The 15739-nt window shown below is 39.7% G+C and overlaps 2 protein-coding genes across 2 annotated transcripts in view; both read right to left on the reverse strand.

Annotated features, from left to right (window-relative positions):
- Window positions 1-220: 220 nt before the first annotated feature.
- LOC104607385 (HSP20-like chaperones superfamily protein) lies at window positions 221-1097 on the reverse strand. The gene is made up of 2 exons (XM_010273025.3): window positions 765-1097; window positions 221-677 (listed from the first exon to the last, which is right to left on the reverse strand). Exons 1-2 carry the CDS (start codon window positions 901-903, stop codon window positions 391-393), a joined length of 426 nt encoding a protein of 141 aa, XP_010271327.1. The 5' UTR covers window positions 904-1097; the 3' UTR covers window positions 221-390.
- A 1061-nt stretch (window positions 1098-2158) lies between these two features.
- Window positions 2159-15739, reverse strand: part of LOC104607386 (Molecular chaperone Hsp40/DnaJ family protein) — a 30361-nt gene continuing 16780 nt past the window's right edge. Inside the window, exons 7-11 of the mRNA XM_010273026.3 lie at window positions 14937-15066; window positions 14160-14320; window positions 4266-4342; window positions 4044-4155; window positions 2159-2531 (exon numbers count right to left, since the gene is read on the reverse strand). Of these exons, the coding sequence (XP_010271328.2) occupies window positions 2315-2531; window positions 4044-4155; window positions 4266-4342; window positions 14160-14320; window positions 14937-15066 (697 nt within the window). The 3' untranslated portion in view covers window positions 2159-2314. The remainder of the gene's footprint in view (window positions 2532-4043; window positions 4156-4265; window positions 4343-14159; window positions 14321-14936; window positions 15067-15739) is intronic.

Below are 15739 nucleotides of genomic sequence, written 5' to 3' on the forward strand. Positions count from 1 at the left end.
TCATTGGAATAGGGTCCCGAATATCTGAATGATCTATTCTAATTTCAACTGTTTAATTAGATGGAATTGGAATCCCATTCATGTTAAAATAGCATTCCCTCATTAACGAGGGAATAGGGGCCCTGCCCCTCCCTGGAATGAAAACATTCCGATTTCGGAGAATTTCTAGAAGAAAGGTATGTGATGATCTGATGCAGTCATGCAACAGCTACAACACATCTACAGATAAATAAGTCAAGAATTCGTTCTATATTTCAACAAAATTACATAGTTTTAATTTAGTTTTATTTTCTATTTCAGCACTCACTCAGAACAAAGAAGACTTCCTCTTCATACTCTTATTCTCTTATTTTTCACTCACTAATAACGACGAAGATTTCTGCATCAGAGTCAGAGCTTGCTGGAAATGCTGATGTTCCTGACTTTGGAGGACTTGGGGCTGGCATCCTTGGGGACAATGATCGTCAGAACACCATTGTCGACCTGGGCCTTTATCTGCTCAATCTTCACATCCTCAGGCAGCGCAATTTCCCGATAAAATTCTCCCCGTGTGGTTCCTCTTTCAGCTACATGCCAAATCACATCCTTTCCTGGTGATTCTTCCTTCCTAGCCTCTCCTTTCACCTGCAAAACGTTCCCTTCTTCAATCGTAACCTTTACGTCCTCCTTCCCGTACCCTGATCGATCAAAACAGACAGAATTACACAAACCCAGAAGATCTATATCTATCCTATCATAATACGTGATCAGAGAGACGAAAGTACCTGGGACGTTGATCTTGTAGATGTGGGAAGTTGGGGTCTCGAGCCAGTCCATCAGGGCCGTCGTTCCGGGATACGCTCGGAGGATGGGTGTGCTCCAGAAGAAGCGCCTGAAGGGGTCTCCGAACAGAGTATCTGCCATGTTGAAGCGGAAGCTTTGGGGGAACGATGAACGAACACTCAGCTGAATAGCTGATCGAGGGATGATTCAAGAAAGGTTGCTGCTTTATATTTGGTTTTCAGAGTTATCGAGGATCAGTTTGGACTGAGAGCCTAGAAGCTTCTACATGGCTTGGCTTATCACTTATCAGTTATCCTTCTGGGTTTTTCCTTCGTGGTGTAACTGGTGTTAGTGGGGAGTATGATGATTATTGATGAATGGTGAGTGATACTCTGCTTCATGGATTACCATAACAAAATGGTGCGCGGTTAGATCTTAACTCGGACGACGGACGCACCGCGTTGTACTAGTACGTAACAACGCATCGGCAGGGCTACCAATACTGAAATAACTTGATACCCATCGAACAGTTACTATCAGGGGCTCCCACCAAAAAGTACCTACCTTGTCTCCTCGGAACCTGACCCTCACCAAATCTAAGAATAATGAGATGATCATAACCGTCCAACTTGTGCCATCTTGTGGGACCCATTAAGCCACGGAACTTGATCAGTCATCAGTGGAAAGTGGAGCGCATGTACAGAAAGTTTCTGGAGGGCCCAATGATTGACTATCGATGATCCACTCCGGATATTTTTCGGAAAAATACGGACACGCTCAATACAGATTTTTTGATAACCCTGGACTATATAAAATATGACTAAAATGAGCACAATTAATAGATCAATCAGCAACCCGATTCTCTTCCTGATCCGGATCTGTTTCCACATCTTTTACCCACAAAACAACACCGTGTATTGGGAATATCTCCCAAGAATGATAATTGATATACCTATTGTAGGTAGAGATGTGGGAACAGATTGTGGAAACAGATTGTGGGTAGCACAATCGCGTGCCCAGTCCCCAATTTCCAACGACCACTTTGTCATGGGCTTACAGGCTATGGCACGGAGGGGCTACATGCGCCCATTTGGAAGGGCTTTTAGATGTGAGCAAAGGAATCAAGAACGCCATAAATAGTGTGTGATAAAAACCACGTAAGTTCGAAATTGACTTCCCAGTAAAGTTATCTCAGGTAGCGGCCCAGTCAACGAAGCTCAAATCAACGCTGAAGCCCTCCCCTCGCTGCAAGGTAAGAGCCTAAGAGGCGTTTGAAGGCACCCAATAGTCAATATTGAGTAGCTCCAGATCAGCACAAGGCATGGATGTAGTTGGAACCAGAAGCTAACTGTAAAGCCAGATTTAGAAATGATCAATTTGATCTTCACTTAAAAAATGAGAAAGAGAATATAACAAGAATTTTATTGTCTTTAAGGGATGGAGTGAGCAAAATATCATAAACCATCCCCTTCTGCGCAATTCTTTTTTTTTTTTTTTTTGATAGTTCCCTTCTGAGCAATTTGTAGCTATTACAAAATGTGGGCAATCACTGCTATATCTCTGTTCTTGTTTTATTACAGGGAGGAAGGGAGCAGTTCCTCTGTCGTGTGGTGGACGAATTAATCCTCCCTATCAAAGAAAAGATGCAGCTTATAACAAAAACCACAAACATGGATGCCATAATTGAGGAATCTGGTCTGCTACAAGTCCAAACTGCAGTAGGTGTTTCAATGCTAACTGATGCAAAGCGTGTCCGAGATTGCTTTCTCCTGTGAATTACCCGATAGTTAGAAATGAGTTCAGCAACAGATTAGGTCAAGGAAAATCCATTTGTAACCTAAGGAAACCAAAAGTAAAATTTCGGGCCAGCATCATCCATTTGAGCATTTTGTCAGGACATATGACACATTATTTGTCTCTAGGATATCAAGAACCAAAACCAGGGAAATATACATGAGAGAAATGCTTCTAAAACCTTTAAAATGGAGAAAAAAAAAGAAAGATAATTTCATTCATTCAAATGTGGAAATAAACAAATATACTTTGAAATTTGAATAAGCTAATGTAGGGGAAGATGTATTATACAAGTCTGAATACTTATTTGAACCAAGGTTTTAAAAACCGACCCGGAAATGGAATTGTTGTGGCCACCGGTTTCTGGGTCAATGGTTCAACTGTCCAGGTTGAACGGTTCAGGCGGTTTGAGTATATTGAAATATTAAGGTTCATTACTCTTGCTCTTTTATAAGAAAAAAGGGGCATGTGATTGTCGGCTGATAAAGAAAGAAAAAAACGGAAAGGAGAGAAAGGAAAGGAAAGAAGGAGGGAAGAAGGAAGAGGAGGAACATCCAGCATTCACCAGCGATGGTGATGGCAATGGTGGCGGCAACCATTCGGATCTCTCACTCTCTGCAAATCTGCAATATTGTCTCAGTCTCTCACCGTCTGTCAATCTCCTTGCATCTTATTAAAACGTGAACCACTGTCCGGGTCGAACGGGTTGATAGTTCAACCGCCCAGGTCAGCGGTTCTCTGACCAAGTAGACAGTTTCTAGCCAAGAAACGGGTTAAGGGTGAAACGGAATCGGTTGCCTGGACGATTTCCGGGTCAAATGGTCCAACCATCCAGGTCAATGACGGTTCGAAAACATTGATTTGAATATCAAAGTTCTATGGAAGTGGTGAAGGTATATGGTGAGAAAAGAAATTTAATGAGTTAAGTGGCTCAACAAACCACACAGAAAAAGTATGCCTATAATTTTTAAATGAAATGTGTATGTAATATGATTTGGTTTTTACTCCAATTTCTCATGACATTTTTGTAGTTCAAGAGACAATTTCCCAAATTCTAACCAACAGGGTAGCCATTCAGGCTCCTGCATCTAACCAATCCACCAAAACTATGGTCCCATAAATTCTCTTAATCTAACATGACTAATGTGGTTTATGTCATAAACAACTTTCTAACATTTTAGCCACTTGCACGATGATGAAGATTGCTTTTATTGATTACTCGTAATAGTGCTAATAGGTCAGGTTGGTCAAAGAGTCAACATTTGATCAGGGTTAAACTATCAAGTGTCTAGTGAACATGGCTTTAAATATTGACTAATATGTTTTACCGCTCAGACATATATGTATGAATCATTATCAACTTAGACAAATTAACAAACATTAGGACCAAATGTTAAATGAAAGTATAAGCAACTATAGCAGATTATTGAAACAAAAAAAACATACCGGAAAATAATGCTAGTAATTTAGGTACGACTTTTGTTTACCTGAAAACGTTCTTTAAAGAGCTCCATAATGATGAGATTTGCTTGACCCCTGCACTTGAAGAATGGCTATTGTTCCTCATCTTACAGTTGCTAAAGTCACCTTCAACTGTCCCTGAAAGAATAAAATTATGGATCAAGAAAACCAGAAAATATTCATTGCCATTGTATAAATTTTTTATCAAAATTTACACATTGGCATTATTTAAGAAAACAAAATGGTACCATTGGAGGGAACAGCATGGTCTCTATAGGATGCCTTGAGTGAAGCCAGCTTTTCAATAAGCATTCGTTCTTTATCACTGCCATTGCACAACATCAAGTCAATGCACCAAAAAAATAAAAAACAAAGAAGCATATATAAGGTGTAAGCTAAGAAAAAAAATCCTTATTACCAATTATAAAGTAATGGATCAAATAAACAATCAAAATTGAGGTACCTGATTTTTTTTTAATTTTCTTCATTTTCTATAAGCATTATAAGAATTGCAATAATAAAGTGCCAAATTAGAAACCACGCTCACAACCCCTAGGCTGGAATGTGATTCAGAATTTATCCTATTTTTTTTTTTCTTTGATAAGAAGATTCTGAATCGACTCTCACAATCATATGATCATATCTAGTCACTGGGTTGATCCAGCTTTATCCAGGTTTATAGTGTCACTCTGCCGGTTCTGGCTTCTGATTCTGAAAAAAAATCAGAAAGAAACATTTTCAAAATGAAGATGCCTCATCTGCTTAGGATTTCAGATATAAAGTTTTAATCGCAAGACAATGGAGCAGGAATACATGATCATATTTAGTCACTGAGTTGATCCAGCTTTATCCAGGTTTATAGTGTCCCTCTGCCGGTTCTGGCTTCTGATTCTAAAAAAATCAGAAAGAAACATTTTCAAAATGAAGATGCCTCATCTGCTTAGGATTTCAGATATAAAGTTTTAATCGCAAGACAATGGAGCAGGAATACATGATCCCACATCACTGTTTGCTGGTTCAAAAATTACTACCAGGAATAATAAAAGAAGATCCAGGTCCATCCCTGATGGCCTGATTATCACAAAGGTACTAATCTTTTCCACAACACCAGTAAAGTTGAGGTTTCTACAAGTAGAAATCTCCCATTGTCCCAAGGACCAGCTAAGGCCATAAAGCTTGAAAGGTTGATGTGCTGGAAACCTAAATAATTTACTTGGTAAGCATGCAATATTCAAATGCAACAACAGTCATAATGATACGTGCAAATTAATGGAGAACAATAAAGCTTCAAAACAGTGGGATCAAATTAGTTATCGGGAATCCCTGTGCTTGCACTACTAGTCTTCAAAACCATACTGTGTGTTTCAAACTTCGGTGGGGAATGTACAATGCTTAGATTGGCAAAAGGAGAAACGAGAATACAATCATCTGGGGATTCTGGACAAGATCCCAGACCAGAAGACCTCAAAGATGCAAAAAGTTTAAATTTAAAGTAAAAAAAAAAAAAAAAAAAAACAGAATGACATCTAAATATCCCCTGGAGGAGTGGATTACATAACAGCTCACTCCTCCCTTATCCCCATCCTAGGTTCATCTGCTAAAGAGTTGGCTGATGTAGGAACCAGAAAAAGTGATGTTCCCCCTATCAGATAATGCTCTTATCATTCTGATATACTGTCTCAGTGAACAGGGGCCATCAACTCCCTCCCCTACCCATAATCCATGCCACAACAGTCTGAGCATTAATCTCTAGCAGAAAAAAACCATAAGAACATCAACAAAGGGCCCTCTAGAAGAGCAAGGGTCTTTGCTCTGGAGTCCCTTGACCAAGCTACTCCTCAAAACATCAGATGTATAACTTACCTATTATATGAGTACATTTCCCACTTGAGTACATTTATCTCATCATCAGTTTCAAATGTGTTTAAAAGAAGGAATCTGGACAATCAACATATTGCCACTTTGACGATCTATAGTAACTTGCAAAGTCAGTTCCATCCCACATTGACTGTAAAAATAATCTAATGATAATTTTCAATCTGAGCCTCTTTACTAAGAATGTTATAACCTTCACAAGTTGCACAATTCAACTTTGACTATTTATAAAGTATTCAGTTCTGATCAAGGGTTAAAATGTCAGTGCTGATAGAAATGTTTTTTTTTTTTTGATGAATAGTGTTGATGGAAATGTCAGTCGTCTAAATATAGGAAACATGTAAATGTCGGAAACATCGTATGAAAATATTGTAAAAATTATAGACACAGTAGAAACATTGTAAAATATGCAAAAATATAGAATGATGTTTTATGAAATGATAAAAGAAACACAGGCACACCTTTTTAAATTATTACCTTGTTCCAAATCATTAAACAAAGCTAAGAAACACAGATTTTAGACAAAGAATATGTTCTAAAGTTGTCCTGTAAACCTCAAGATTCAAAGCTACAGGCTAGAATGAGTTAAAGAAAATTTTAAAGCCATAGAAAATGCAAATGGTTCTAATATATCAACCCAATAATCTATTACACAAAGAAAACTAATATTTAACTTCAGGTTTGAAATGAATATCAAGCTGGATCAAAGTCATGAATCATGCAAGTTGGATGGGCAATAAAATTGCTACTCCACATACCTACAATATTGTCACCAACTTATAATACTATCTCTTGTACTTTGCATAGTGCCAGTAGTGTTCATCGGGGAATATGTTGATTCCAATAAAATTTTGTGTCACTATCCATGGAAATATGTTGTGGAAATATTAAGAAATTTAGGGACATTTTAAACCATGGTTCTAATTGTTTTGGAGCAGCTACAGTAGTCCGAACCAGTGAAGAAGGAAGAAGAAGATGAGGAAGAAGACAAGAGAAAGAGAGAACAGGAGGGTTTAGTCGAAAACTGATTAGTCTCCCATTCAGTCGACCCCCTTATGTTTATTAGGTTCTAATTACACTTTCAAAGACTAAACTGCTCTCACTTAAGTGTGGGGCAGAGTACTCTAATAAAACAGCCACATAAGCAAAGTACTTAACTGACATGAGATTACTAAACTACCCCTATTCGGCTCACTCTAACACTCCCCCTCAAGCTGGAGAATATATGTCATATAATCCCAGCTTGTTACATAGATGGTTTACTTTCCCTGAGTTTAGAGCTTTTGTAAACAAATCTGCCCATTGATCATTCGAGCCCACATGTTCTGTGTTTATCTCTCCAGCAAGGACCTTCTCCCTCACAAAGTGGCAATCAACCTCTATGTGCTTTGTTCTCTCATGAAATACAGGATTGGATGAGATATGGAGTGCAACTTGGTTGTCACAATACAGTCTCATAGGTTTATCCATGTGAAACCCAATTTCTTGTAGAAGATTCCTCAACCACACTAACTCACAGGTAGTATGTGCCATGGCCCTATACTCAGCTTTAGCACTACTTCTGCCCACAACCGTCTGCTTTTTACTCTTCCACGTCACAAGATTTCCTCCAAGAAATGTGCAATAGCCCGTAGTAGATCTTCTATCATTCACTGAGCCTGCCCAGTCTGCATCTGTATACCCCACTATTTCAAGTTTTCCTTCTGGTTTATACAATAGTCCACGGCCTGGAGCTCCTTTCAGATACCTCACAATTCTAAGAATTGCATCCCAGTGAGGTATACGAGGGTCCTGCATGAATTGGCTCACCACACTGACTGCAAAGGATATGTCGGGTCTCGTGATAATCAGATAGTTCAGCTTCCCCAGTCGTCTATACCTTCCAGGATCTTCAAATACTTCTCCTGTATCACTGCTCAACTTAACATTTGGTTCCATAGGGGTCTCAACCGGTTTTGCACCTAACAGTCCTGTTTCTTCCAGTAGATCAAGAACATATTTTCTTTGGCACAGATTTACACCTTGTTTTGACCTGGCAACCTCTATTCCTAAGAAATATTTCAATGTTCCAAGATCTTTTGTTTGGAAATGATTTTGTAGAAATACCTTTAATTTGCCAATCCCCAATTTATCACTACCAGTAATTTGCCAATCCCCAATCTTCCCAGCTTCTGAGTCATAGCTGAACACTGAGTGATCTACCTGGCACTGCTTCATTCCAAAACTCTTCACCACTTCACTGAACTTCCCAAACCAAGCACGCGGCGATTGTTTCAGCCCATAAATTGCCTTCTTCAATCTGCATACCTTACCATCCTCCCCCTGAGCAACAAACCCAGGTGGTTGCTCCATATATACCTCCTCCACAAGATCACCATGGAGAAAGGCATTCTTTATATCAAGCTGAAACAGAGGCCAATCATACATAACTACCAGGGAAATTAGTACACGAACAGAACCAATCTTAGCCACTAGAGAGAATGTCTCCATGTAGTCCACTCCATACAACTGTGAGTAACCTTTAGCAACAAGTCTGCCCTTCAGACGCTCCACACTACCATCTGGCAAGTATTTCACAGTATACACCCATTTACATCCCACAGCATGCTTACCAGGTGGGAGAGTAGTAAGTTCCCACGTTTGAGTATGTTGAAGAGCAGAAAGTTCCTCCTCCATTGCCTGCCGCCAATCAAGTGAACTGAGAGCTTCTTGAACATTGTTAGGTATGGAAATAGAGGATAAAAGGGAAACAAACTGGCGATGTGATGTAAGACGAGATAATGAAACAAAATTGGAAATGGGATGGAGGGTAGAACTGCATTTACCTTTCCGTAAGGCAATGGGTAGGTCAAGGTTTGAAGGTTCAACAATAGGAGCCATGAGAGGATCCGCAGATGAGGTAGAAGCTGGAGGAGGGGCCGGTGTCGTTCGACGTGTATACACTTGCCGGATTGGTGGACGTTCGGTGGTGATCTGCACGGGATGAGGTGATGAGTCTACTCCAACAACAGCATCTGGAACTGGATCACTGACAGGGAGAGGAAGAGGAAGTGCGGGTGGAGACGAAGGCGCTTCAGGACTTGAGAAGAAGGGGACTGACTCAAAAAATGTGACATCAGGGCAGACATAGCACTTCCGGGTAATGGGATTATAACACTTGTACCCTTTTTGAGTCCGTGAGTAGCCAAGGAAGACACATTTAATTGAGCGTGCATCTAACTTGTCTATTCCAGGGCTCATATTGTGGACAAAGCACACACAACCAAAGACACGAGGAATTAATGGGAATAGAGATAAAGTGGGAAACAAGATAGAGAAGGGGGACTGACCATGAAGGATGAAGGAGGGCATCCGATTAATGAGAAAACATGCAATGAGTACAGCATCACTCCAAAAACGTTTAGGAACATTCATGTGGTGAAGAATAGACCGAGCAGTTTCAAGAAGCTGACGGTTCTTCCATTCAGCTACCCCATTTTGTTGAGGGGTGTATGCACATGATGTCTGATGAATAATGCCATGCTATTCTAAATACTGTTGAAATGAAGTAAGAAAGTATTCACGACCATTATCTGAACGGAGAATTTTGACTGGAACACCAAATTGTGTGCTTATTTCAGCATGGAATTTTTGAAAAATGGAAAACAATTCACTTTTTTCTTTCATTAAGTAAATCCATGTCATTCTTGAACAATCATCAATAAAGGAGACAATACTTGTACCCATTATAAGACTCTATTTTGATTGGACCCCAAACATCTGAATGAACCAAAGAAAAAGGACTCAACATACGACTCTCAACTCTTGGACTGAAGGACACACGACGATGTTTCCCAAACTGACATGACTCACATTGCAAAACTAACAAATGACTCAATGATGGGACCAAAATCTTGAGAGCCTTGAGAGATGGATGTCCCAGTCGACAATGCCATTGTAGAGGAGTAAGCGAAGTCTGAAGAGCAATTGAAGATCCACCACCATCAAGATAATACAGTCCACCAGTTTCATGCCCCCCACCAACCTTCTTCCCCGTCTTGAGATCCTGAAAAACACAAGTGGAAGGAAAGAAGGTAACAGAACAGTTAAGAGCTTTGGTTATTTTACTAACAGACATAAGATTGAATGGAAACTTAGGGACATATAAAACAGATGATAAGGGCATAGAAGCCGTGTCAACATTACCAACACCACATATGGGAGATGAGGACCCATTGGCAAGTGTAACAGTTTGTGATGTGGAGGTTTCAGAAAGAGAAAAGAACACACCTGGAGTCCCGGTCATATGATCTGAGGCTCCAAAGTCAATAATCCAGGGAGAGGTTTTAGATGACATGCAAGCAATACCTGATTGGGCAAGTGTGGCAGTGGTATGCTGTGAAGTAGTTTGAAAGAACCGTTCATACTCATCATGCGGTACGCTCACCATTTCCCTCCCAGAGGTAGATGTAGATGTGGGATGAGTTTGGTCTGCCGGTTTACTGTCACTGATATCAACATCACCTGCTACAACATGATTAGCCCATTTAGAGGGAGGGCCATGTAGATCATAACAGAAATTCATTGTGTGTTCCTCTCTACCACAATGAGTACATTTCCTTGTAGAGTTATTCTTCCCTCTGCCACGGCCTCCCCCTGAGTCACGACCACCCCGACTAATCATGGAACTGCCACGGCCTCCTCGGGGAGCATGACCTCCCCCTCTTGTACTATGTCCAACCCCTCGAGCTGTCACAAGTGTTGATCTATCAGACTGTGTGGAGTTCTCTGTCTGTCCCAAAGAAATTCTACGAAGCCTTGAGAATACTTCCTCAAGTGTAGGAAGAGTAGAGCCCCCCAATATGTGGGCTCTAACTGGTTCATATTCCGACTTCAGCCCCACTAAAAATCTTGTAACATCTAGTCGCTCCCTTTGTTGTTGCTGAACTTTAATGTCTAGTGTAAGGGGGTGATAGACATTGAGTTCATTCCTTATATTCTTCATGCTGGCATAGTACTCTTCTAATGTTTTGGTTCCTTGTTGTAAATCAAAACATTCCTGATAAAGTTGATACACTCTTGTTGTGTTATCTTGTCCAGAATATAGCTTCTTAGCATGCTCCCATATATCCTTAGCCGTATCAAGGAACATGAAGTTGGCACTAATTTTGGGTTCCATACTATTCCACAGCCAAGTCATGATTTGAGCATCTTCTTGCTCCCAATCATCAAACCCTGGAGAGTCCTCCGGTGGCTTTTCATCTCTTACATGCCTTACTTTCTTCTTTGCCTTGAGAAACACTTCCACTGATTTAGCCCATGGAACATAGTTCTCCCCATTCAGCTTAATTGAGGTCATTTGTACCCCTAGGTAGTCGGAGGAAATTACCACATTAGGTTTCTCATCATTGTAGCCATCTCCTATTGCTGCCATTGTACTCCTTCACAGTTGCCTCTAACCTTACTTCTCAGCTACAAGCTGATTGATGTTGTTTACAATTTGATACTTCAGCACCTATTGCAGCCCCTAAACACAACAGCGGGAGCACACACTTGTTCTTCTTCACACTACTGCTGACTTCACACACCTACGACCCACATAAGCATCACAAGCACCACAACACAACAGTAGGCCCTCTTACAACCACTCAATAAAAAAAAAAATTGTGCATCACAAGCACCACAACACAGTCAAACTGCTACACCCAGTTCAGATTTTTTTAACACACTTAAGAGGGCATTACACGACCACAAGGAGCTTGGCAAGGTCACTGCATTCCACCTTACACCACTCGGCCACCTACAGCAGCCCTAACACCACTCAACAACTCACAGCAGCCCTACACCATTCGGCTACTGCACACACAGCCCTTCTTAGGGCAACAATGAACCTAGTTCTCTAGGTTCTAATCAGTACTAACTGATTCTTGAAGGGTTCCTACCCAGAAATACCAGCAACACAAAAGGACTAAATAACCAACCTTCCTTTGAGAGTATCAGCCAACCATTCACTGCTGAAATCACCTTCCTTGATGAAGAAAACTGTCCGCAGCAGAGAGCAACGAACTGTGATATCTCAGACCTAGGGCGAACCAGCTCTCTCCATTAACTAACCAGAAACGAAGAAGAGGGTGTCACGAACACAGCTGAGATGCTTTGCAAGCGGAAGCAGGTCAGAAACCTTGCTCTGATACCATGTTTTGGAGCAGCTACAGTAGTCCGAACCAGTGAAGAAGGAAGAAGAAGATGAGGAAGAAGACAAGAGAAAGAGAGAACAGTAGGGTTTAGTCGAAAACTGATTAGTCTCCCATTTAGTCGACCCCCTTATGTTTATTAGGTTCTAATTACACTTACAAAGACTAAACTGCCCTCACTTAAGTGTGGGGCAGATTACTCTAATAAAACAGCCACATAAGCAAAGTACTTAACTGACATGAGATTACTAAACTACCCCTATTCGGCTCACTCTAACACTAATAAAATTTCCTTTTAGTATTTCAAAGTAACATGATATGCTAATGCAAATTTGAAGCTGTTACCAATAACTCTTTTTAACGAAAATATTTCAACAGTTAATCAGTTTGGAAAATCATTAGTAGTCACAGCTAAGGTACTGTGAAGAATAAATGAATAGAAAAGAAGGAATCTCCTTGAATGACATGCAGAAAAGTGTAATCAATTGCCTTTTTCTCTAAAAGACTGCCCGTCCACCAGGATCCTACCACTCGACAGGAGAGGATATTGAAATTATACTTTGATGGAAATGCCTTGGGGAATGCAGGTGAGGCAGGAATTTGACATGTGATCAGGGGGAATGGATGGAAATATTTGTCGGGCATTTAGTGGCCCGACAGAAATTGGTGATTCTTCAAAGGCTGAAGTGCTGGTGGCTCTTACTGGGATCAGGATTGCCAGATTCTAGAGACTTGGGATTCTTAAACAAAACCATTGAAGGTGACTCAGCACACACAATTAACAAGTTAGGAATGAGAGATGGAGGCCCCTTGATACTAGCTCATTACTTGACTGAGGCAAGAGATATTCTGGACCATTGTTTTAGAAAGTGACAAGGCACTAAGAAAACACCTGGAGGTGCAACCTAGAAGTCTACAGACACTTGAGGTGTATGCTTCTAGCATAGAGGCGTATGATGTGTACGTGATGTAGGACCAGCTCAGTTCTAGTCCTTAGAGAATGTTGAATGGTCTTACTGATCAGAGTTATATGGCTTCCGATGACTGTAATGGCTTCTTGAAGGAATAAGAGAGAAAATAGGGAGAGAAAGAAGAGAGAAAATACCTGGAATCACTCACAGGGTGCCTAGAATCACTCTAGGGCATGGGAATCACTCATCGTAGCTAGCATAAGCTGAAGAAAACTCAATAATATTTCATTGCTTTTGTGTAACACGTCCATACATATTTATAGACTCTAAGCTTATAATAATCCTAGGAGTCAAACTGTTAAACTCATAATATTCTTAGAAGTCAAACTGCTAGACTCAATAATCCTAGTAGGATTCAAACTAAGTTGTCATATCCTATTTCAATTCAAAGGAGATTCAATAACTCTAATCCTACTTATGCAATGACTCTGAAATTTTAAACATAAACAAACTATAACTAGACAATTTAAACCCTATTATTGGACCCCACAGAAAAAATGAAAAATGACAAAAACACCCTTACTGTCCAAAAATACAGAAATACATAAAATATCATAAAATTCCAATTTTGACTCTTCAGCTCCCGCATCAGTATGCCTCATTACACTTTATATAAGAGGCTTACACCTCTTATGAATTTGTGTTTAAGTCTAACCACATAAGACAATAACAAAAACATATAAAACATCTAAACAACACTTACGCCTCCTTGTGCTTAAAAGGCTTATACTTTTTGCACTCTAAACTACAAATCACACCTCCAAGTAGTGGAACACCTTGTGTCACGCCTCTACGGCTCCATATTTTAAAACATTGTTCTGAACAACATGCATGCAAACCTTGTCTGGATTCCTAGGGAGTTAAATTCCATTTCTGATGGTCTAGCTAAATCAGGGATTTGCAGGGATTCTTTGTATAGTGATAGAATTCTTCCAGTGTAATCCTTGTTTCTTTCCTATTTTTCTGATTGTACATCCTCTCATGTGTTCTTTTATTTAATAAATCCCAGTTACCTCTCAAAAATTATAATGTGTATGTGTTATATACAGATTTAGTTTTCAAGTCAAAAAGTCTGTACTTATAGGTTGAAGAAAGTGCATAGAATAGAGAGAAGGAACTGAACCTGATTTCCTTTGGAATCTCAACGTTCACGATAAAATGATGATCACCTCGCATAGAAGGTTTCTTAATGTTTGGAACACCCATATTAGGCAATTTTATTACATCACCAGGCTGAGTCCCAGAAGGAATCTGAAGATCTTGCAAACCCTTAACTGTTTCTACCTGAAAAAAAACTTAAGTACTCCATGTCAAATAAAATAAGTAATTTTCACGTTAACCCAAATGCAACTTGTTATATACATTGCACGTTATTGATAATTCATGCCACTACTTTCCACCTGAGGAAGAAAATTACACATGCATGTGTGCAACCATATCACCACTATTTTTCTGTGAGTGCATGTGTGTGTGTTGGGAGGGAGCATGTAAAATATTTTTGAAGCCAATAAAACGAATGCATCATTAAAAACTAAAATGTAATAAAAGAAATAAACTAAAACAAGTAAAAATTTGCATAAAAAATATCTGCAGTTTAGCTCATTTAGATTGCCTTATTTGCTTCTGTTGGTAGATGTGTGAGCACTGTATTAACATAATTCCATTATACACCTCAGTAAGGGGTATTGTAGTCATTTTCTTCTTCCATTATCGCCATTGTTACCATTGTTATTGTGACACACATAATATGGGTGTGCTTGAGTAATTAAAAATTTTAAATATGTTTTTCCAGGCACAATCCCCCCCCAACAAAAGAACAAAAAAAGAAGTAACTTATTTGAGTAAATTCAAATCTATTGAGAATTTAAAAAGAGATTGAGAGAATTTGAGACAGAATTACCCTGACAATGGTCCCTAGTATTGCCTCAGTATAATCTATACTAATCTTTGAGCAAAGGTTAAGACCATCCCTCCAGATTCCTTCTTTCTCATCAATATGTAGGAACAAATAGAGGTCACCTGCCATACCCCTGCATGAAAAGCCATAATTTAACCAGCGTGTTCCCACAAGGTAAGGGTGAAGTACAAAATAGGCCCAAATTGACATTCACAATACACAAAAAAAAGAAGAATGTACAAATAAATTAACACTTCTATGAAGGTTTAGAAGTTTGAGTGATTCTCACCATTGAGGTTAATGTTTCTAAAATCTCTCAGGGTGTCAGGTATAAAGGGTTTTGTTGTGTGTGGATTGAGAGCCTCGGGTGGCACTGTGGCAGTTGCTTTGAATTATTTTCTTTTCTTTTCTTTTCCTTTTTTTGTTGTTGCCTTGGGCAGCAGTTGAGTTGGAAATTTTGTTCTCCATTCCCTCTATATATACCTCTTGTATACACAATCTTTGCATTCTTCTTTCTTTCCCAACTTCAAGGTTTCAATACCTTCAACTAGACTTTTCACTAACTCCACAAATCTATTAAAGAAAAAGTATGACATATGGAAGTTGTATGGACCCAGAGCTGCCCCCCCACCCCCCCCCCCCCCAAAAAAAAAAAAAAAGAAAATGAAACAAGAGGAAGCAGCACCCAAAAATAGAGATGGCAATTTAACCCATCCTTGTGGGGCTCCGACCCACCCCTCCCTGATTGGGGCAGGTTTTTTGACTGTTGGTCGGGTTTGGGGTGGATTTTGGGAAACCCAAAACTT

The sequence above is a fragment of the Nelumbo nucifera genome, chromosome 4 (genome assembly GCF_055504915.1).
Source record: "Nelumbo nucifera cultivar China Antique chromosome 4, China Antique-T2T, whole genome shotgun sequence".
Lineage (NCBI taxonomy): Eukaryota > Viridiplantae > Streptophyta > Magnoliopsida > Proteales > Nelumbonaceae > Nelumbo > Nelumbo nucifera.

Bases quoted from the DNA above. Each gene is read 5' to 3' on its own strand.
- LOC104607385 (XM_010273025.3), bottom strand. From the start codon at position 903: ATGGCAGATACTCTGTTCGGAGACCCCTTCAGGCGCTTCTTCTGGAGC. The intron at 678-764 runs GTACTTTCGTCT...TTGATCGATCAG, and splicing joins CTACAAGATCAACGTCCCAG to GGTACGGGAAGGAGGACGTA.